This window comes from Anser cygnoides, chromosome 20, assembly GCF_040182565.1.
Source record: "Anser cygnoides isolate HZ-2024a breed goose chromosome 20, Taihu_goose_T2T_genome, whole genome shotgun sequence".
Taxonomy (NCBI): domain Eukaryota; kingdom Metazoa; phylum Chordata; class Aves; order Anseriformes; family Anatidae; genus Anser; species Anser cygnoides.
The window spans coordinates 6936845-6958835 of record NC_089892.1 but is presented as its reverse complement, the minus strand read 5'-3'; the positions used below and the strand labels follow the sequence as shown (position 1 = coordinate 6958835).

Genomic DNA, 21991 nt, shown 5'->3' with positions numbered 1-21991 from the left:
TCCCCCTATCAGTCTAGATATCAGATCTGAGTAGCAACCCAAATTTCTTGACCACTGCCTTTTCTTCTGCTGTTTGGGTCTGTGTCCTTTTGGCACTCCCTGAATCTCCCTCCGGAGAACTCAGGAATGAATACTGTGGTGGCTTCTTTCTGAGACCACGAGTAACTTCACCGAGAATAAATACACTCCAGGCCTGTAGTAAACCCGCTCAATATTTTGATTTTTCAAATGGTGGAAAAGGGAAAAGAATCTATTCATAAAATGTATGAATTTAGGAAGAACAGACAGAACCAAAATCTCAGATCCTACAACAGTTGCAGACTTCAAGGTGTTTTCTTAATTAGTTTTTGATTATTTTGCCACTAATTTACCACCCTGAATTCCTTAACTAACAGAAGCTAAATGTGAGACGAACATCCCATGCATTTTTACTTAGAAGCTGTCCACATATAAAAGGTCTCTTGACTGGTCCCAGGATGCTGCTTCTGCTGAAGTCAGCGGTGTGGCTCCTGTAGATTGAGGGGTACTGAGGGACTGGATGGGAGAAGAACATGACACCACATACAGCTATCTGTTGGCTTGGCACCTAATGACTTTGGTAATTTTCATTCTCTTACTAGGGTGACATGGGCTCTGTTGGACCTATAGGCTATCCAGGACCAAAAGGCTTAAAGGTGAGAGAATACCCGAGTTACGTGAGCTCTCGTCCCTCCATGGCAGGACTGAAGATCATTCTTTTCCTCCCTCGGGTGACCGTCCTGAGGGAAAGGATGGTCCCCAGTATTGCTTGTCCATTCACCCAGACACAGGACTGCTCAACACGACATCCCGCTGGTGGTCTGCAGTAGGTGCAAGTTACTGGAAAATGCCAGGGGCATTTCCCCTGCACGCCCCCAGCCCAAGAAGGGTGTTTGAAGAAGGTTTGGTGGAGCGTGCTTTGGGAGCAGCCTGGTATTCAGGCTAGGGGCTGTGCCAGGCCAGCGCTGTGGGTCTGAGCCACCAGCCCCCGCAGGGACATCAGTGTCATAGACCTGAGCAAGTCTTCTTGGTGGCTCAGTCTCAGCCTGAACTTTCTTTTGTTTCAGGGGCTGATGGGAAACCCTGGAGAACATGGACTGAAAGGTGATAAGGTGATCTGAATACTCCCTTATTGCACTGTGTTTTAATTTTGCATGGGAAACCCCCTTTCTATTTTCTCTTTCTTATTCAGCACCATGGTACTGATTCCACTCTGGCTGGCTCTTTGCTCCCTCCCTTCCATCCTACCCTTTTCTTGAAAGCAAAGTTTTGATTTTTCTTTCTTTTATGATATCTGCCCCATCCTCTTTTCCATGGAGCTCTAGTGTAGATCAGTGATGCTCAGCTCCTCTTTGGAGCTTCTGTCTCCCACTGATGATAACGGTAACCATAGGATTATCTGGTGTTTTGCTGGGCTTTCATGTTTTTATATTGGTTACATGATGGGATGGGGAGGAGGGTGAAGACCTAACACTGAAAGTGGGTTTGCATAAATGTGTTTGGAGGAAACATGATATAACAAAGCAGCACAGCTCGCTGGAACAGACAAACAAGCTGGATCCCCGGGAAAACATCTTGTGTGTTAGGTACCTCTGCTCCTGTTCAAGAGGCTCACCTCAGCTCAGCCTCCTGCCGAGAGGAAATTGCCTTATGCCGAAATGATATAAATCACTTTAGAAAAAGAGAAAAGGAGAGGGGCATTGATGGCAATGATTTAGTGCTGCTGGCACAGAAACACGCAGCTTGAGCTAAATCAGCATGAATCTGCCTGTGTAAATGTCTCATTGTCATGAGAACCATCCTCCTACAGATATTCAGCTGCAGGATTTATTTAGTCTGAAAGAGTGGGAGGTGCAGTCATTTATTGTTGGCTCTGATTGCTCAGGAGGGCAGTGCAAAATGACCATTAATTGTATTCTCCTCCTTCTGTGTGATGTTTTATTCTCTTATTAGATGTTTGCTTTTAGAGAATGATTTAGTAGCCCAAAACAGCACATGGAGGAAGTAGTGTCAAGCCAATTATTTCCACTCTTATTATGTTATAGCAGTTCTTTGCCAGGGCTCCTGTCTGTAGTTTCCATTTCTCCCCTGTACTGCCTTTTCACTTTTGTAGAGAGGAAGGACAGGGCAATAGAAGGGCTTTTTCTCTAGGACAAGTTTAAGACATCGGAGCTGGTTTCTTGACTCAGCACCAATTCCCAGAGGCCACAGACTCTTCTGACTGCTCCTCGGAAGAAATGTATTAAGAACTGGCCAGCATTTAAATCAGTGTTCAGCAAAACTAACCCTTGTGGACATTCCAGTATCCATCACTTTACACAGACTGCTGTATTTATCCCCAGTATTTCTCCAGTTGCTGCTATCACAGTAATGACCAGTTTGCAGCTCTCTGTAGAGTTATCCTCATGACAGTCCCAAGAGCAGAATTACCCACCATCTCCCAACAGCCCTGTGCTCGGTCTTGCAGCCCCTCTCCTGGGGTGCCGGGAAACTTTCCTTTCACTGCCCAGCTACCTCTCCCACTGCATTTTCCTTGGACAGGACAGACTCCCTTCCTGGCTTTCGTTACAGCCCTTTCCTGATCCAGGACTGACAAACCATCCCTCCTGCTCAAGCTTCCTCTGTCCCTAAGGAGTTGACCTTAGTTTGAATATCCTGGGGCACTATCAAACACTCAGATCAAACAATAATACCAGATACGAGAGAGAGCTTCCAAACAGCTTGTGTGTATCCTTTCCAGCAGTCCAAAGGCCAAAGGGATGGAAAACACAGGGCAAAGGGAAACCAGATTTACTTAGGCATTGATGGCCACAGTTCTCATCTGCTCTGGTGAATGCATGCAGCTTTAACATTGCAGGTCTTAGCCAAAGCATCCCAATTTGCTGCACCTGCTTGCATGAGTACAGACAAGGTTCCTCAGCTCTCCTTATGTTTGCGGGAGGATTTAGCCAGAAACAGCTTTGTGGGTTTTGCTCAGTTACTTGGTTTTCTGATTTGTTGGTCTTGCTGTTCAGCTAGTTGGCCCAGTTTATAATGCATCCCTTCTCCAACTGATCAAAAGGCTGTTGCTTTCATTTACTCCAATAATTCTTTAGTGAATTGCGCCTCAAGACTTTTTATTTTCTCTCACTCTGATTTGGGCTTCATGAGCAAAAGCACTCATCCCCTCTTACAGCTTGTTTACATTTGTGTTTTAATTGTTTAAGCTCTGGTACCACTGAGAAATGTAAATGATAGCTGGTCTTGCTGCATTTCCTCAGTTAATAGCAAGGGAAAATCACTGCCTTCAAGTAGCTCATGGTCTAAATGTACATGTGGTTGGAGGATGGGATGTTTATGCTCTTCGTGAGGGCTTCTGAGTCGCAGAAGCGATCGAGGAGGAAGATACTAGAGGTGGGAAGTGTACCCTGGCCTCTTGGACTCTGTCCTCCCCGCATCATCTTTCGTCTTGTTGTCTGCCTCATTTCAATGAAGAGGTTTTCCATCTCAACCTTTATTTAGAAGCTGTGTGAAAAATCTTTCTTTGTCCCTTTGCCTTATGCCTTTCAGTTGAAGCTGGTCTTAGAAATGTCTGGCCTAAGGAAACCCATGGTGTCGGAAAGTAGAGGCAGGATTTCTGTGTTTGCGTAGTGCCCAGCTGGGCTTGGGCTGCAGAAGGACCCTGCATAGAGCAGACTCGTGTTGGAGGCTCCGTTCTGTCATCTCCAGCGGTCATGTCACTGATAGTTTCTGCTGCTACTGCTATTTTTGGGCTGGAACATCTTAACTGATTTCGCTGATTGCTTATTCTTCTTTTTCTGTCCATTAGATTTTGACTTCATTAAAATCATCCATCATCATCTTCAGACAAAACTATCTTACTGCTATGACCAGAAACATAAGCAACCTGCCTGAGTCATGCACTTATTCTCTGTGCCTGTCAGTCTGAAAGTCTGCCTCCTGCCATTCTTGAAACATTTCCAGAGCACAATTGTATGGAAATCTGCCTCTGCAGAGATCCTCATTTAAAGCTCGGTCACCTCCCAAGTCACAGTTCCCTTCTCTGCTGGGTGCTGAGGATGCAATTACCAGGTGAAGTTAGCTAACTAATCAGAGAAACCAGTCCAGCCCCTGTGCAGCCACCATTTCCCTGCATGCTGGTGTTTTGCTGGCTGGAGCACACGCATCCTGCTGTGCTACTCGATGAGTACGTGAGGTCCTTGAGCTCCCTTCAAAGAGTAGATTAGTTCAGACTTCCAAGCCGATGCTTTTTGCCTGCAATGCCTTCACAGGGAATGCTGCAGAAGGACGGGCTGGCACCGTACCTTGAATTTGCACAGCCCATAGAGCAGAAAGTTGTGTTAGAGTCTGGGAGTCCTGGTTACATCCCTGCTCATGAACAGGGCTCAGGAAACAGTTCAGGATGCACCATTTCCCACAGGAGCTGAGCTGCCATCTTCAACTGTCCAAGCGTCTTTCCTGAGACTTTAAGTGGGCACCCCGAATTGCTAGTTCATCACTGAAAGAACCGAGCCATGTGCCAAGTGCCAGATGAATGCATCCAGGTCCTAGCAAGCACAAATGATGCTCAAGTCAGTCGACAGGAGCTGTCAACCTCACCAAACATCTCCATTCCAGCAGCATGTCAGCACCTTACCCCAGAGAGTCCCAGCCTACTGAAGGCTGCATCTTGTACGAGGATGTTAGTTGGATTCTCTTGAAAGCAGTTTCTAATAAACCCGTTTAGAAATGGAAGCTTTCCCCAAAGACACACAAGGGATTAGTGCAGAAGTTTCCCATTATGCAGCCAGAGGGGAGAGGGGTGAATGTTCTGCTTCACCACAGCTTTCAGAAAGCTGGTAAATCTAGTTAAACGTCACATTTAAAAAGAGGAAGAAAAAAAAAAGGCCCTAGATATTTGGCAGCATCTGAAGTGCTAGATCAGCAAGGGCAGAGAGCAGCAAACCTCGCTGCCCCATGCTGACAGCAATCAGTAACCATTCATAATTAGCAGCTCCTAGCAGATGATAGCAGCCCCGAGGGTCGCTCCTCGCACCTTCCATCTGCCACCACCTGTGGATTAGCCCAGGTCTGAGGGACAGCAGGGCTTTCAAGAGCATCCCACATCCTCCTTGGCGAGGGACGGGTCTTTCTCCCATCACATTTTTACAGAACTTGGCCTCTTCTGTACATCCCCGTGGAGCTGCCCGTGCTGTGCCATGTGCCACTCCCTGGGGACCCTGCGGTGTGCCAGGGTACCTGGAGCACAGCCCGGCCACGGAGATTTCTGTGGATGTGCTGATGAAGATTTAATTAGATGTCTGCGATCTCCTGTGCAGCCCATCTGTCTTGGTCACTGTCCAAGTGTGTGGCCTCATGCAGATTTGTCCTCTTCACTCAGGAGCAGCTGGAAGAGAAGAAGTCGAAGCCTGAGCACGGTGCAGTGTGGCTGGGTGCTGTGTGCCTGAGGCTGCTGTCTCTGCCCCCTTGGGAACAGGTCTTCACTGCGATGCTGCATCTTTCAGGAATGCTGCTGCTGTTCTGCTTTGCCACAACAGAGTTTTTCGTTGTATTTTGGGCGTTGTTTCCTACATTACTTTGTTCAGTATTCTACTTAACCCAAACACGTACATCACGTGGAGATCAGGTCTGAAGTAGAATAAGGGGCAACACCCCGCTCCTCCTACATCTTTGTATCTAGACAGGCAAGTACAGAGCACACCAGTGCTAGCCAGCCCTTCTGCATCCTTCTCATAAAAGGCAGCCCAGAGGTTATGGTGGTTTTTGCAGCTTCGGTTTTCCCCCAAAATGGGTCTGTCTTCTGTTTCCATTTCCATGTTTTCCCAGAGGCAAGGAGAGGGGGCAGAGGGGGCTGTGTCTGCTCTTACAGGGAGAAGTGGAATTACTGCATAACCCTGAAACAGAGTGGTCTTGAGAAGCCGCATGGTGTGATGAGCACAGAGGGAAGGTGGAGGAAGCGGAGGAAATCCTAGCTCCTTGTTCCTATGAAGGAGTTTTATGAATGAGGACATCTGTAACTAGTGAAGGACATGGCCCAGTAAAATATGTCGAGTAGTTTTGCAGTGTTAGCTCCCCATATATTGCCAAGCAGAAAATCCTGGAAGAAGAGATGTCGGATAGAGAGCAAAATGAGGTTTTTCCTCGGACATCTCCTCTGGGTGCTGCAGGCAGCAAACCTGTGTCATGCGTGCAGATCGGCCGCTTCCTTCTCAGCAGCTTTGCATGAAGAGGGGCCTCAGGGTGAAGCTGCGTTTCTTTTTATAGGTGAAACATGAAGCATAGGCAGTATCCCATGGGCAGATCCCATTTGCAATTCCAGATCATGCATTCCTCCCCCTCCCCATGAGCAGAGTGCTTGCAGACCCTTCTCGTCGTCTCAGCATCACTTCTTTTTTTATAATAAACACTCTGACCTCTCCTCCTTACTTTCGTCCTCGAGTTAAGCACACACAGCCCGAGTCAGTGTCAGATTTATGTCCAAGGCAGCTACAAGTGGGTGCCCTGGTCTTCAGTTTTGCTTTGGGGTATTAATGGCCACTGCCAACGCATCGTTCGTGCCCTGCTGTTTTGCTGTGCAGGAAAATGAGCTGGGCCATACAGTAGTTTTTTGCCACCCCTATTGTATCTAATACTTGTGGTTCATCCAAACCAAAGCTGTGTAAATAGCTGATTTTTTCCATTTACTTGCTTTGCCAAAATAAAAGGGGGAGATGGAAAGTAGTTTAGATGAAGCAAAATGTTTGGTTTGACTCAAATTAAAATACTTCAGGCTAAAAAAAAAAAGAGTAAATGCATTTAACTTTTTTTAAGAATGGCATTTCGATTTTGATATATAAAAGACTTGTTTTGAAGATGATTCAGTCAAATGTTCTGAGAACATTTACCAAAACATTTAAGTAAATTTAGCATGAATCCATGAAATGTTTCCGTCATTGAATCTTCATGCTTCTTAATTAACTTTCTTCTGGAAAAGCTGTGTCCAAAAAATCTTTCCCAACTCAAGTCTTAACCGTTCACAATTTCATTATCCCATGCAAGTTACCACAGTAATTATAATTATTTCAACCCTCTGATAACAAGTGGGTGGTTTTTGCCTGAGTAGAAGTAGACTTCCTCTGTCATCTCTCTGTAGGCTTTGGCTCTGAAGCAGAAGTCCATGTGTCTTCCACGTGGAGTATGTTTAAACATAGATCCCTTTACTCTTGTATGGCTTGTTCCCTTACTGGGAAGACCATTTTGGATGCGTGTGCCATGTATGGGACACAGTTCCTCAAGCAGTTATTTCTGGTGGGTCTTATCAGTGTACCAGTTTCTGATAGTCACTCCTCGTTTGTCTTCCCATGAATTGAATTTTTATTTATATATGAATTTTCTCTGCCTCCTCCTTGACTAAGCCTTTATTTATATGAAGACTGTATAAATGAGGTTGGGAGGGACCTCAGGAGGTTACCTGGTCCAACAGCAGGGCTAAGAGGTAATACAAGATAGCCACTGTTTCTAAGAAATCCTTCCTTTAGGGATAATTACTTCTGCACAGGGAGTCAGAATGTGTTAGGAACTTCTGAAGAGGGGAAAGACAGCTCAGGTAGAAAATATTGTCACTGTTGCTGTGCTCAAAGTTGGGATCCCCACCCCAGTGAACAGCAGCCTACCCCTCCCAGGGAATCTCACCCAAAATGCTGCCAGTGGGATGGTTGTAAAGCGTTACGAGAAGTTACTCTTGTTTTCTTTTGGGAGAGAACTGATCTCTGGTGCCAGCAGCAGGGACCCTGAGTATTGTTTTCTGTGCTGTAGAGCCTTATGAGAGAAAAGGTCCATTCATCAAGCGCTAAGCTAACTCTTCTGTTCAGCTGAATTTTAACACTTCGCCACCTTCACGGTTGCTGTTAGCCAGAGGAACGTAGCCTCTCTTCTTGCAGCCTCCATGGAAACACAATGCTTGCACTTTCATATTTTTCTTTCCCTGCAGTTTCATTTTTCAGTTCGGAATCAATGTTGGGAAATGCGTACAGTGTTCAGGATTGTTGTTACAGTTAATGCTATCTACAGTTTGTCACCAGTTCAGTTTTGAATGGAGCTGGTGGTGAGACTTTGGCTGTACGTTGCACCGTCTAGCATCTACCTGGGCATTTGGGCTATTGCTGTCGCCTATTTTAACTCTCTTTGGTGGTGTGTATCCAGGGTGATCAGGGAGGAGCAGGTGTGCCAGGAGATATCGGCTTCCAAGGAGACAAGGTAATTGTTCTCCCTTTCTCCATCATTTTTTTTCCCCTTTTATGGGTACTTTGTGTGGCCACCAGCCTCTCTACGCCTCTTCAAGCCGTGAGAAGCTGGAGCTAATTGCTGCCTGTTGCCTGGTCCCCTTCTTCAGATAGTTCCCCTTTGGGATACTCTGCTAAAATTTGTGTTGTTAGATGGATTTTGTTGTTACTTATAGTAAAAATGATCTGCTAGTGGCTTTCCATAAAAAAGGCCATATCCTCATGCAGAAGTTGGAAATGATGGGACGGGATTGGACCGGTGTGCCTGTGTGTGGTCCAGCGGCTGCTGACTCGGAGAATTTGAGTGCTCGGTGCAGCAACTTAAACCCTGACCCAGTGAAGCACTTAACGCTGTGCAGAACTGCTGAGCAAATGACTGCTCCCCCAGGACTACAACGTGATGCTGACTTCAGCTGTGTAAGGCTGTACTTAGCACTGCACTGGGGCCTACATGGCCCTGAGACACAGCCAACTGCAGCAGCTCATGTGCTCCTCAGGGCTAAAGTCATCCCTGGCTTTAGCAGAGACATCTCACTGATACCAGGGCAATCGTCCTGGCTCCTCGCAGGGCTGAGTTCGGCCCTCAGAAACTGCTCCTATCTCTGCAGAGTCTGGGGCTGGAGCAGAGGGAATTGGTGTTTTTTGATGCTTTGTTGTGTTTTCTGAAAACTCCTCTCTTTCTCTCTCTTTCTCAGGGTAGCCAAGGTTTGCCTGGGGTCCCTGGGGCACGAGGGAAGCCAGGCCCCCTGGTAAGTAACCAGATGTCCTCTGCTTCCTCATCTCCCTTTCCAAAGGCTGAGTGCCCAGCTGGAAAGACAGCTTGGCAGGGGTGTGCTCTGCTCAACAGGAAAGGCAGCAGCCGGGAGCCAGCTCACTTTTCTCCATTTTTTTCTGATTTCTGCAGGGAAAAGTTGGTGACAAAGGTCCGGTCGGGTTTCCAGGACCACCTGGCCCTGAGGTATGTCCCACAGTGCTGGAGATTGCCGTGTGGTGGGATTTATTGTTCTTTAATTAATGGAGGTCCAGTTTTGTTCAAACGGAAAATGGGACAAACTGTCCATCTTGTACCCTCTGACAACCCTACACTCACATTGCCTGATCTGCAGTTAGTCTTTCTGCCTGATCTTTCCAAGCCTTTTTCTTCCTGTTCTGTTACTTGCAAGTCCCATATGTAACCAAAAGGTCATTGTATTCCAAAAGGTCAGTCTCCAAAGATTGTCCCTACCTTGGCAAACAGCATGTCACAACCCGTCACCTCTCCCCATCTTTCGCTTTTAACAGCTTGGCAGACACTCGCTGCAAAGCAGAACATCCTATCGTTTTGCAGAGGGAAGCTCTCAAGGCTTTTCTTAGGAGCTTCCAAAAGTTGTAAGAAAAAACAGTGGTGAACTGAGACAGAGCCCCACAGTGTCTCACAGCCGCCGGCCAGTCTCTGTGAACACCGGTCTTTCTCATCACGTTGTTGTTTGACCCTTTTTGTTCTTTGGTTGGTTGTCTGGGGCAGAAGATTCATTTCTTGAGTCTTGCACCTCACTTTCCACCTGCCCTCCTCTTTTCAAGCCTGGGGCTTTGCTTCTCTGCTAGGATGTGATGGAACATCAGTGGCTGTGAGGTGACCAAGATAGGTTCATGACCCATTCTGCATCTCATGTTTTCCTAGTTTCTTCTTTCTCTATTTGTCATCGATATCCTGGAGGTTTTGTTTTTTTTTCAGTTCTTCGCCTGCAAAGTACCATTTCAAGTAAAAAACAACCCTCACTGCCCTTAACAAAAATTTTTATGGTGATACCTTAAACCCGGGCTCGGCTTCCCCCCGGCGTATTGTGGTTTTTCTCCCTCATAAGCAACCAGACAATGCCTGTGAGATGCTAGAGAGCCTCTTCCAGCACGAACGATAGTCTGTTTTCCCTTCATCACTGCTCTGGTATTTTACTGGGTCTGGAAGGGCTCTCGGTCAAGTGCTGCCACTTAGAAATCTTTGCTCTTTGTTGCTATTGGAAATAACTGCAGATTCCTTTGTGTGCTCGGCGAAGGGGTGGTGGGTGGAAAGGAGCCGCTGCCTGGCTGAGGGCGGCCGCTAATGAGCATGTCAGCACCTTTCCTAATTCCTCGCCCGCTGCCCTTTGTCGCCGAGGCGTGCAGTTTGTCTCTCGGAGCAGTGAGATTATGCGCTGACTCATAAAGATTAATTAAAACCCAAATTGCCGTTTTTAGCCGTGTGATGACAGGAAGGCCCTCACAGCAATAAATCTCCTCAGACGGTGGACCTAAAGGGAGCTGCTGGGGAAGGCTGCCCTTGCGTCCAGCCGATAGCGCGGCTCCCGTCGCGGTGTTTCCTTCCCTCTGGGTGCCGCGTGGTGGCCCACACACGGACACCACCAGCACACAACCAGCACTTAGCCTTTAACTGAACCTCTCACAGAGGCTGCAGACGTCCTCCTTTGCACCCCAACTTTTTCTCCTTTTCTTCAGGGCTTTCCGGGGGACATTGGCCCACCAGGAGAAAATGGCCCTGAAGGCCTAAAGGTGAGTGGAGCGGAGAGCGAAGCTCTGTAGGGGTGGGAGGTAGACAGGGAAAACAAAGTAGTGGGAAATGGGGAGAGAGAAAGCCCTGGAGATTCCTTAAGATTGTCCTGGCCAGCGTTTCAGCGTGGTCTGTTTGGCTTGAGGTCCTTCCAAGAGTGGGGTTTTCTTTTTTTTTTTTCAACTTTTTTTCTGTAACAAAATTGACATTGGATGATGTCCCGTGACTGTGAAAGAAACTTTCTCATTTTAATGGCCCTTCTGAGCTTATATTACTATTTTTCTGAGTATCTTTTCCTTTGCCTTCTTCTCAGGGGAAACCAGGAGCACGAGGGTTACCTGGGCCGAGAGGACTGCCTGGACAAGAGGTGAGTGTCCTCAAACAAAAAGCAGATTGGATTTAAAGAATAATGTTGAATTTTGAAGATTAATGCACACTGAAGTGGTGCCTGTGTTTTGAAATCCTCCAGTCCCTCAGAATTTGGAAGTAAATGCTTATATTCACTGGTCAGAAGCCCACAGAAGAGGAGCTTCCACTAGGCTGCAGTCCTGAGGCCTTTGCTTCCAGTCACTGCTGGCATCCCTTGACCCCAAACTCTGCACCGGCTTTTCTTCTTAAGTCTGTTCCCCCACACCCACACACACTCCCGAACAGATGTTAATGCCCTTTTTCCTGCACATCCCTTTGCACAGACATGCCCTGACCTGGCTTTTGCTTTCTGCTCCTTTTAAGTGAGTTTTCTTTCAACTGTGAGACCTGCAGACTCTGCTCTCTCACATGGAGCAACATTATTAGTAAAAAGAGTGCATAAACTGAAACTGCTATTTGCAAAATTTGTTTGCCCCAGCATCTCAGAGCTTGCAGCTTTCACCTGTCACTGAATGGGAAGACTTGAAGCTTAATTCCAGTCGCAGTCATTAAAAAGGGACAACTGTCATTGATTTAATTGTCCTGGAGCTGCAAATACTTCATGGCAGCAGCAGAGAAGGCCCGAGGGCCCTCCTGTTTATCCCGTTCCAACTCCAGTAACTTCAATGTAGTTTCTTCTGGGTCAGACCAGCATAAGCTGTTTGCAGTCATGATACATTTTGCAAAAAATGCTCAGTGCACTCATGGGCAGGAGCTCAGACTAATAGCACTAATCATTCTGAACTTTTTCTGGGAATTCTTTTGCTTGCTCTCTAAATGTGATTAATGCAAATTAGCTCATTTATTTGCACTGAAATAGGGAAAAAATATTCTAGGCAATTTACAAAGGGAATCGAAGCCCTGCATTCCAGGTTCAGGCAGGCATGACCAAGCTGCCTTCAATTTACTCTAGTTAGTGAGCATAAAAGTAAGACTGAAGACATGGACATGGACTTTGACATGAGCTGTGCCGAGGGACTCTGAATGTGCACCACAGCATACAACTGTGCCTTCACTGCTTCTGTTACCTGAGGCGGAAGGTCGAGGCTGTGAATTACACCATCTTTACAAACGTGGCGTATTGTGTGTGGCTTGTCTGAGCCCACCGGGCTGGGTTCCTGACTTCCAGGCCCAAGTTCAGCCCGCCAGCTCATGCCACTTCATTACCATGGCTGACCACCTAAATGAGAGCAGCAAGAACCGTGGCTGCCAAGGGCGCTTTTAATTTCTCTCTTGGCAGTTGGTTTTAGACACTTGAGATAATTTTTGTGAAGCTTAATTGAAGGTCTCCTAGAAACTGTAGATCTGATCCTATCACATTAGAAATTGGTGTAGAGCCAAGGGAGAAGACCGAGTCCAATCGCTGTGTGAGATTTTGAGATAGCTCCATCGTGTAGCAAGTGTAGTCCCATTTGAAAGCAAAAGGGAAACCTCCATGCAGTTGCCAAATGGTTCTGTGGGAAATTTTGCAACTCCCTTTTTGTGGGGCAAAAAAAAAAAAAAAAAAAGAGAGAAAGAGTAGAGAGCTCTACAGCATCCATATCCCTGCCAAATCAAATGAAACAGAGCCCTGTGAGCATGTCCAGTGTATCCCATGGGCCAAATGCAGCCCGTGATAAGCCCACCCAACTGGTTTTGACTTCGGTCAAATTTTGGGTGGCCTTTACTGGCAGGACTTGACTTCAGATTTTATTCCTGAGGTGGGGAGAGGAGTTGAGGAGCCTCAGAGATGCTGAACTGCCTGCTGTAGGGTTCAGCAGGACTCGGTTTTTAAAATGTGACAGCTGAACACACAGCCTGTGTTTAACCACTGCTTATACTGCAGACCTTTCATTCTTGCTGCATGGTGAGACCAGACTTTGTCACTACTTTGCCCTTTATTTTAATTTCTTTTCACCTCAGGGAGACGAAGGACCCTTAGGACCACCAGGAGTCCCTGGTCCAGAGGTAAGTTTCAGTGGTGTACTCAGTTACTACCAGCTCTGTTGACTTTGCAGTGAAATTGTAGTTGAAATAACATGAAGCTTCAACCCTTCTGGTTTGAAGTGGGAAGTTATCTGCCCTTCTAGAAAATATTGCATTGTCCAATTGCGTGATCCAGGACGTATGAAAGACAGAGAACAGTCTTTCACAGGATGTTGAGTAAGACTGTGATTTTATAATTTGTTTAAAGTATCAGACCTTGAAAAACTAACATTCATACACAAGATAAAGCGCTTTGACTGGAAACCATCTTTGTAAGCAGCTCTGATGTTTGCTTCCTTGATTTATGGTATTTTTCAATAAAAGTAGAAGGAAGAGTAAGAAAAAAGACAGGACGTTGAAGTAGAGTCCTTTTTGTCATCTACATCACTCTGAACATGGTGATGTATTGCAGAAATGCAGTTAGGAGAAGCAAAAAGAATATTATTGTCTCCATGAGCCTGCCAGCTCACAGGGTTTTGTAATGGTTGTGAACATAATTGTTATTGCAAGATAGTGAAATATCTTGTAAATTGGAAACTGCTGAGAGCTTCTAAGTGGATCAGGAAATAATTTTTTATCTTGCATTTCCCCTACTATTCCATTAGACACTTTTATTCCTTTCTTGGAGCAACATAACAAATCCAGTTACCACAGCACCAGGGAGAACGCCATAATCGTTCTCCTAGCTAGAGGGAAGGATCAATGTGAACCTTTTGGTCTGCAGGTTTATTCCTGCTTTTCTAAATTTAGCTGCGGATGTCAGCCTGGCTTGCCCCACTGCAGGGACACTCCTGCTCCCATACCTTCTCTCGATGCCAGGGATAGAGCCCACAAGAAGCCTACATGGCCAAGTCCCTGCCAACACCAGGTAAATGCCATCTTTGGGTGCTCAGGCAGCTGGTGTCTTTGCTGGCATCACAAGAAAATTTCTGGAAGTCGAATAAATCCAACTAAATGCTGTACAGAATGAGCTAAAAGGCAGCAACAAATACCTTGGCTTGGTTGATTACAGTCCATGAATAATGTTTCTGATGTGATGTTTAAGCAATGGAATCAAGCTGCAGGGGCAGAAATGTGCTGAACTTTAGAGTAGCTGTCTGGACGTGTTCCACATAAATCAAACCCAGTGTCGCTCGAGACAGCGTTTTCTTCTTGTGTTGCCTTGGCATCAGTGAGGACTGCTGCATCCTTAGCACACTAGATTTGCTGGGACCATTGCTTGTAAGCTGCACCTTGTCATATGGATTCGCAGGCACATTGCTGTAACCCAGGGCAGCTACAGGAGTCATTATTTAGCTTTTTATATTTATCGTGTATTTCAGGGTCGACCTGGGCGGAAGGGATTTCCGGGAAGACCTGGTCCTGATGGTCCAAAGGTGAGGAAAGAGTTTGTTAATGATCAGGGAAGCAGAGAGTGGAAGGGAGAAGAGGTAGAGGAATGTCTCCTTTCTCAACTTCATTGTGCTCCAGGCCTAGGGTATTCATTTCAGAGAGGACAAGAGGAACTGAGGTTTTCTCTTTTTCTCTCAGTTTTGGGGTCTAGGTTCTCACTTGGTTTCTTCAGCAAGAAGAATGATGGTGTGTTTTTTAAGCCATGTGCTCTGTTATAAACAAGCATGTTTCTCCTTTGATATTCACCACCTCCACCCTCCACCATCTCATGTTATTTTCCATTGTTTCTCCACAATTTTGTTCTAAAACAATGCACATCATTCCTATCTCTGCTGCCTAATTAGCAGCAGGAGCCATCCCAGGGCAGTCCGCTCCACAAACCCACACTCAAAAGGAAAGAGAAATCCCAACAAAAACAACCTCTTCAAGCAGTAAATAGCAAAAATGTGGTCTGGCAGCACATCTGGAGTATCTGCCTACTGAGAAAATACAGCTGCCGTCACCCAGAGACAATACTGCTGAGCGGTGACTCTGGCCCCTGGATGGCCTGTCCAGGGGCACCGTGCTGGCCTTCCGTGCTGCCACGGCTGCCCCATACCCCTGGCAGGTTTGGATTTCTCCTCTTCCTCCTGTTTTTCTCTTCAGCCCTCATTTTCCCCGTTCTCTGAATTTCTCTGATCCTACACTATGATTTAGCTTGTGTGGGTCGTTCCTGTGGTTTTCCTGCTCCATGTGACAGTAATTTGCCTATGGTGGAGGTTTTGTAAGAGCAGAATCAGGGTGCAGCAATGCCTGGGAATATTTAGGTTGCTTTTTGTTATTCTGATTCTTCCACCAGCCGGTGAATTTTCTTGATCCCTTCTCCTCTGTCACTCAGGAACTACACCTCCCCATGGCATCCACACTCTCACTCCCACTAGATGCTCCTCAAATCTTCCGGTTAATCCCTTTCCTACTCTCTTCCTGTGGCTGATGCATATCATCCTTCATCTGTCCATTTTAGTCAGCTGTTCAGATAGAAATGTTATGGGGTAGAAACACCCCGGCTTCAAGAGGATCCCTGATGAGAACTCTCGCCTTATTAACTGTAGGGATAAATCACCCAGGACTAGGCTATGCCACAGGAGAGCAGGCAGCCTATGTTTCAGTGTTTGAGTTTGGGTTTGTGTAGGTTGTGTCACCACAGCAGGACCAGCAGCTTTTAGGGGCATTTCACTCAAAACAGCACGTGTTTGCGTCATGTTTGTCTCCATGTTTGTGGCAGCCGTGTTTCTTGCTTTGGATTATTTTTTGAAAAACTGGGCTTTGTAAGAGGTTTTTGTAAGAGGTTGCTTCTTGCTGGTTTTCCACAATTCAGAAGCAGCTTCCCAAATGATGGTGTACACAGAATCATGTTGTAATGACTGAGGGGCTGACTGGGAGCAGCAGCTAACCATATGCCTCCTCTCCTCTTGTCATGCAGGGCGAGCCAGGAAACCACGGCCGACCAGGGAAAGTTGGTGAGCAGGTAAACTCCTTGTTTTTCTTGTCTGTTTGATGGTCTCCTGTGTTCAACATCTTCTGGATGAGCAGTATGCAGGCAGAGGACAGCACCCAGGGGCTTCTGACCACCTCAAACCTGTCTGTGGTCCTGATGCTCCAGCTGTGACATAGGAAATGTGTCTTGTAAACTGGCTGAAGCTCTCAAACAGCACTGTCAGGGGCCACGGGGTCTGTTTTGAGCTAGAGGTTTTCCCATAGGCCGTCTGATAAAGTCGCAGTTCAGGTGGATGTGCTGGCAGTGCTGGCAGCACTATAGCATGTAAGACTGGCTGTGCTTCTCTAGGAGACAAAGCCATGGAAATGAAAGAGATGATGGTCTTCTGTGTATTCCACTTGTTCCCAAAGGGGCATTTTCCAGGCTTTGCTTATGTAGATTTTAAGAGTAGGACCCTCTGCTTTGAGGTGCCATGCTGCTTTCAGAGGTGACATCAGCCAAAGGACCCAGGCCCTGGGCAGGAGAGGCACTGAGCTGCATTTCGGTGTACCACAAGAGAGAATGTTCTGCTGGGTTAGCAGGGGACGTTCATTATCCCTGTAGGCTTCAGGGGAACCACAGGCATCAAGGAAAGAGAAACAATCGTTGCCGTGTCTCTGTGATTGAAACCAACCAGCTTGTCCACCACCAACCCTGAAATTGCAGCCGCGGAGCCTCCAACATGTTCTCTGCGTTCCTACATGACCACACCAAGCTGGATGCAGCCGCTGGCCCTGGCAAAGAGGGTGTTGCTGCTCAGCACAGCTGTCCTTCCCGGCACTTTCCCTGCCTATGGTCAGCAAGTTTGGTTTGGTTCAGCTTGTCGGTCTCCTTGGCTCTTCTTTCCCCTGTATCCAACAGCTGGGGGTCACTTATTTGTGGCTTTCTGACCAAGCATGTCAAAAAAAGCCATGATGGATCCCTTTCAAACAATCTGATGGGTCTCAGTATGAATCAAGGGTGGTTATTTATGTCTGGAAATTAGAGGCACTTCTATATTATGGTTAATGATTTACTCCATGAAGAGCAACAACTGAGGAAACAAAGCTCCTCCACACACCTGAGGCTGCATCCAAGTGTTGTTTGCAGCTTTAGCACCTTGTGTATGGTCTTGGGGAGCACCTTCCAGTGCTCTGTGCCTCAGTTTCCTCTCTAGTAGAAGACACAAGACAGTGCTGCTTTCCAGTCTGGGGCCTGGTGAGAGGAGAACTTCTCCTGGCAGGGAAACACCTTGGGCTGAACAGTGCTGAGCACTATGCCTCCTATTCTCAAGTGGCACCTATGGATACTGCCGTATTACAGTTAGAAATGAATATTCAGAAGTACTTTGAGAACCTTAACAAGATGTTGCCACTGAAGGACAAAGCATCATTAGGATTATTATGCTTTACCATCCCTCGGGACTGACCTTGGATGAAAACTGTAGGCACTGTTCACTGAAAAGAAAACACAGCTGGCCTCCGCTGACACCGAAACCAGCACAGTGGTATGAAAGCTGCCTGTATTATTCTTAGTCAATTAGTCTCTGTCTAGAAATATCACCCAGAAAGAATTTCCATTTCCATACCAGTTAAGTCATTAGAAGAAAAATGTCGCAGCGCCGTAGTGAGAAATAACCTCCCTTCCCATCGCACCTTTGCTGAACAGTGCGGGAGTGTTGGCTTTTCCGTCCGCAGCATTTGGTCTTGGGGCGGCGTTGTTTTTTTGCAGAGCTCTGAGGGGTCAAGCTAACAAGGTCATCCGGTGCTGAAAGCCACCTTCAGCTTCTCCCTGTTTGCTCCTGGGGAGGCCTCGGAGGCACAACAGGAGTGGTCAGGCATCTCAGACTTGCTGCTGTGCCCTCCCTGTTGGTTCCCTCTGGCAGGAAACCCTCAGCATGACAGCATGAGAAAAGATCGGCCACCCATCTCAGTGCAGCTCTCTTCCCTTTCGTACGGACACCTGTTCAGGCTAACGTGGGAGTTCCTGTAGTGTTTCCAGACCCTCGAGCTCTCGTTGAGAAGCTGATAGTTTTTAAGCCACGGGGCAGTCCCTAATACATTGTTTTTCCATCGCAAGGACGCTGGCTGGGGAAGTTCATTCATAAGACACTTGTCGTCTTCAAATGCTGGAAGAAGTCCAGCTGCCGAGCTCCCCTGTATCCTGAAATGTGTGATTTAACCCTTCCTTGCCAGTAGATGGAGGCAGGATAATAGGATGAAGAACACGGAGCCACTGGCCCAGGCCCCCAGCTTTCCCATCCCAGAGCTGGGATGTCACCTGAACGTCCATCCTGAAGGTCAGAGAGCCCCACAGGAGAAGCAGCGCCCTGCTCTAGAGGCTGAAAATATCAGTGGAGACCTGAGCCAGCTGAAAAAGGGCAAAGCTCACAAACATCCTTAATGGGAATGAGGTCCCGTCGTGGCAGGAACAGCTTTCTGAATCCTTCCTCCTGTCCAAGAAGCATGGCAATGTCATAGTCATCCGTGCCCCCATCACACCCTGCAGGGAAGGGCAGACGCTCATCCAGGGGGTATTTCTTCCTTCAGGCAAGAAGCATGTTGTCCCAACAGCAGACGTTATTCTGCAATAATTTGTCAAAGGAGACAAGCACCATCAGTTCTCTATTCAGTGTGTTCTCCTTGCAGCGCACTTACAGAGGAGGGAGGTGCTTTGATATCAGCTCTGCAGGTGGGGTCTGACACGCGGAGTTGACTTGAACAGCGTCGGATGGGTTGCTGAGAAGCAAGCATGGAATTCACCAACATTTCCACATCTCAGAGCAGTGCCTTCCCAGTGCAACTACCTTTCCTTCCAGCATCTCCTCCTGAGCTGCAGACCTCTCTGGGATCCCCATTCAGGGCTTTACGGGCACTTGAGGACGCACAGCCTCCTTGCTCCGACCAGGCATGATGTCCACGTGTCACCACGTCCCCATCACCCATTTCCCAGAGGGACGTGGCCCCGGGTAGCTGTGGTGCGCAGAGGGTTAAAGCACGTGGCTTCTCTTTGCGGGTCAGAGCGTCCTCCCTTAAACTGCGATATTTACTGTTTTACTTTCCCTTTCTTTCATCTGAATGGGAGGATTGTACATTTACTCCCTCCCGCCCTTTGTCCCTGCTTTGTTTTGTTTTGAGTTCTAGCGAACCAGTAAAACAGAAAGGCCACCATCGGTTCCTGCTGGGAGCGACTGGCGGTGCCGTCCCTGGGAGACCCTGCTCACGCTGCGCTCGCCGTTCGCTTGTTCCTCTCAAATGGGCTATGATTTATGCAAGGCTTCATCGCTGACTTGCTCTCTGTTGATGCAGCCAAGAGGGGGTGCTTAATTATGACAGGGCTGGAAAATAAATGGGGAAAGCCAGGCAGGAGTTAGGAATTACAATCTGCTGGTCCCCCCTTTTCTGCCCCCCAAGCCCCCAGCAACTTTTTAACAATCTTCATCCTTTCTCTGCTATGCCCTTGGCTGAGGAGTACAGCGACTGAATCAGGAGCGACTGCTGAACTCCCCATCCAGTATAAATGTTTTACATTCCTTCCTGTATGCTGTGGCCCTTTATCCAGGCCGCCACCGCTGCTGGGACTTCACGTGCATCATTACGCACTCTGCCTGCAGTTGTGTTTGATGGAGGGCTTCTTTTCAACCCTGAGAACCTGGGAAAAATGTTATGCCACAGCCATTTTAGTGTAATGTCCATAATTCTTGTATACTTTGATTTAAAGGTTGCCGCCAATGACTTTTTTGGTTCTTAAAACCTAAATCTTTTGCTGCGTATGTTCCCTTTAGCACCTGTACCATTCCAGCCAGTGAAGAACATCATTACCCGATCTTCCCCACTTGTTTCAGAGGCTCCCAATAACTTACCAAGATTTATTTTGCCTAGACATATCTATTCCGTGCTCTGTCTGCCTGCAGACACAGCAGCGCTGGTTAATCCAGCCCAGAGCAGCCAGCATTGGCTGCAAACACCGCAGAGCTACCGGGCTGAAAGCCTGTCCACGTCGCGGGGTCCCTGCTCTCCGTCCGGTTATGGTGACACCATGGGATGCTCCTCTTCCTCGGTACGCAGGGAGCAGCGACGTGATGTACCAGCACAGGCAGAATTTTCCCCATTTCTGGAGTGAAAACCAGGCCAGAAATGTTGGCTGCGCTCCCCCTCCATCCATTTACCCACGCAGCAGGTGCAGCGTTTGCCTCAGCCCTGCTTGCGTTGGCAGTGCTGGCAGCTTTCTGCCCGAGCTGCGCTAACAAATGGCACATCTGTGACAGAGAGAGGGGTCTCGGGAGGGTGCTGGGCTCGTGGGCCGCTTGCTGTGCTGCAATCAGGGCTCTGCATGCCATCTGGAGAGCACCACCAGCTTGGCTGGGAAGCACAAGCAGTACATCTCGCTTCATGACCCAGATTCCTGAGAGACTTCAGGGTGAGAGCTGATGCTGCCATGGACAGTGTGTCAGAAGTACCAGCCTGCAAGCCTGAGTCTGGATGTACAAGTCTGGATGCACCCCAGCCCCTGCGAAAGTGTTTTTGGAACAGTCTTGTTGTGAATGGTAACTACGTTTGCTGCAAGAGCAGGGAATCTCTGTTCTTCTGCAGGGACTGACCTAAGTACCCCAGAAACATCTTAGAGAGCATCTTCCCTCTCTTAAAAAGAGAAAGGAGAGGGACGTCTGCAGGTTTTTGAGAAATTGGAAATGAATAGATTTACTCTTTCTTGCTTCTTTTGTTTATCTCCTTTTTGTTTAGCTATACATTTCCTTGTTTCATCTCATTGCTCCACCATCCTCTCCTCTGCCTTAGTGTTTGCCTTCTTTGTGGCCTTGGGCTATGGAATACCTCAGTAACGTGAAGCAGCTATCAGCTATGTATCCACACTTGTGTCTAATTGAAGGGATAATTGATTCAGCAGCCTTTAGCAATGCCACCCAGTGGCAACCTTGCATATGCAGATACTGCGGGTTTGCCTGCTGTCGCTTGGGTTCCTGCGGTGGGCGATCTGCTGCTCAGTGGAGCACGGCTTTGCTCTCACGCTCCGTGAAGCCTGGCTGCAGTAACACACTTATGCACTGGGTCTGCTTCAGCTTCAGACACAGCAAAGACAATTTCAGTACAGACAGAAGGGTTGGTGACATTGAGCCCCTGGCGGGATAGCAGAGCTCTCCTGGTAGTTGTCATCTTCCTGTGGTTAGTCGATATTTCCATTGTGGCACAGCAGTTGCCTGGGACATCATCCCTGGATGCATTTCTAACATAAGCATCTAACTCCAGGCTCTGCACTCTTTGTCTTCTCTCATGAGTTTTTCCAAACTCTTTTCACCTGGATATTGCTCCTGTGCAGAGCCTGACGAGGGCTCTACAGCTCCAGAGAAGCGCTCACTGCAAGAGGCACGGCCAGCTGGGCATCCGAGGGAGGGATGCTTCTGCTGTGCCATCAGCATGCCTCAGGGAGGAGCTCCACTGAGGTTTGAAGGACAACGTTTCATTGCACCATGCAAAGAACGTTAATGCACAAAGACTCTTGACATTTGTAGTTATTATCAAAAGTTACTTCCTCTAAAAGGCACTGGAGAGTGACCCTCGTCGTGGTTTATGTCTCCTAATACAACTGCTGGGACTCACACACGTGGGAGTAGCAGTGAGGGTATTTTATGACACAGCTTTATGTTGCGAGTGTAACTTCTTGGAGAGAGAGAGGCTTTTGGTGGTGGAGGAAGATGCACAACCTGTGAGTAGCTCCTCTGTATCACCTTGCACCGTCAGAGCACTGATGTGCACAGCCACAGCGATGCACCGGCTGCAGAGAGCTCGTCTGCGGGCTGCACACGTCTTGGGCCAGAAAGCAATGAAACAGGAGTATGGCAAGGAAACCTTTGCTTCTTTTCTTGCTGTCCCCCCCCAGAAAGTGGGTAACAGGGTGAAAACCTCTCGCTTT

At 47.6% G+C, this 21991-nt stretch overlaps 1 protein-coding gene across 8 annotated transcripts in view; it reads left to right on the top strand.

Annotated features, from left to right (window-relative positions):
• COL27A1 (collagen type XXVII alpha 1 chain) overlaps window positions 1–21991 on the top strand; it is a 198499-nt gene that overhangs the window by 116504 nt on the left and 60004 nt on the right. For all 8 annotated transcript variants that reach the window (XR_010826088.1, XM_066980818.1, XM_066980819.1 and 5 more), the window contains 10 exons: window positions 621–674; window positions 1086–1130; window positions 8200–8253; window positions 8975–9028; window positions 9184–9237; window positions 10752–10805; window positions 11117–11170; window positions 13114–13158; window positions 14499–14552; window positions 16031–16075. Coding sequence is in view for 7 of the 8 variants with exons in the window: in XM_066980818.1 (XP_066836919.1) it covers window positions 621–674; window positions 1086–1130; window positions 8200–8253; window positions 8975–9028; window positions 9184–9237; window positions 10752–10805; window positions 11117–11170; window positions 13114–13158; window positions 14499–14552; window positions 16031–16075 (513 nt within the window). In the remaining variant the exon portion in view is untranslated. The remainder of the gene's footprint in view (window positions 1–620; window positions 675–1085; window positions 1131–8199; window positions 8254–8974; window positions 9029–9183; window positions 9238–10751; window positions 10806–11116; window positions 11171–13113; window positions 13159–14498; window positions 14553–16030; window positions 16076–21991) is intronic.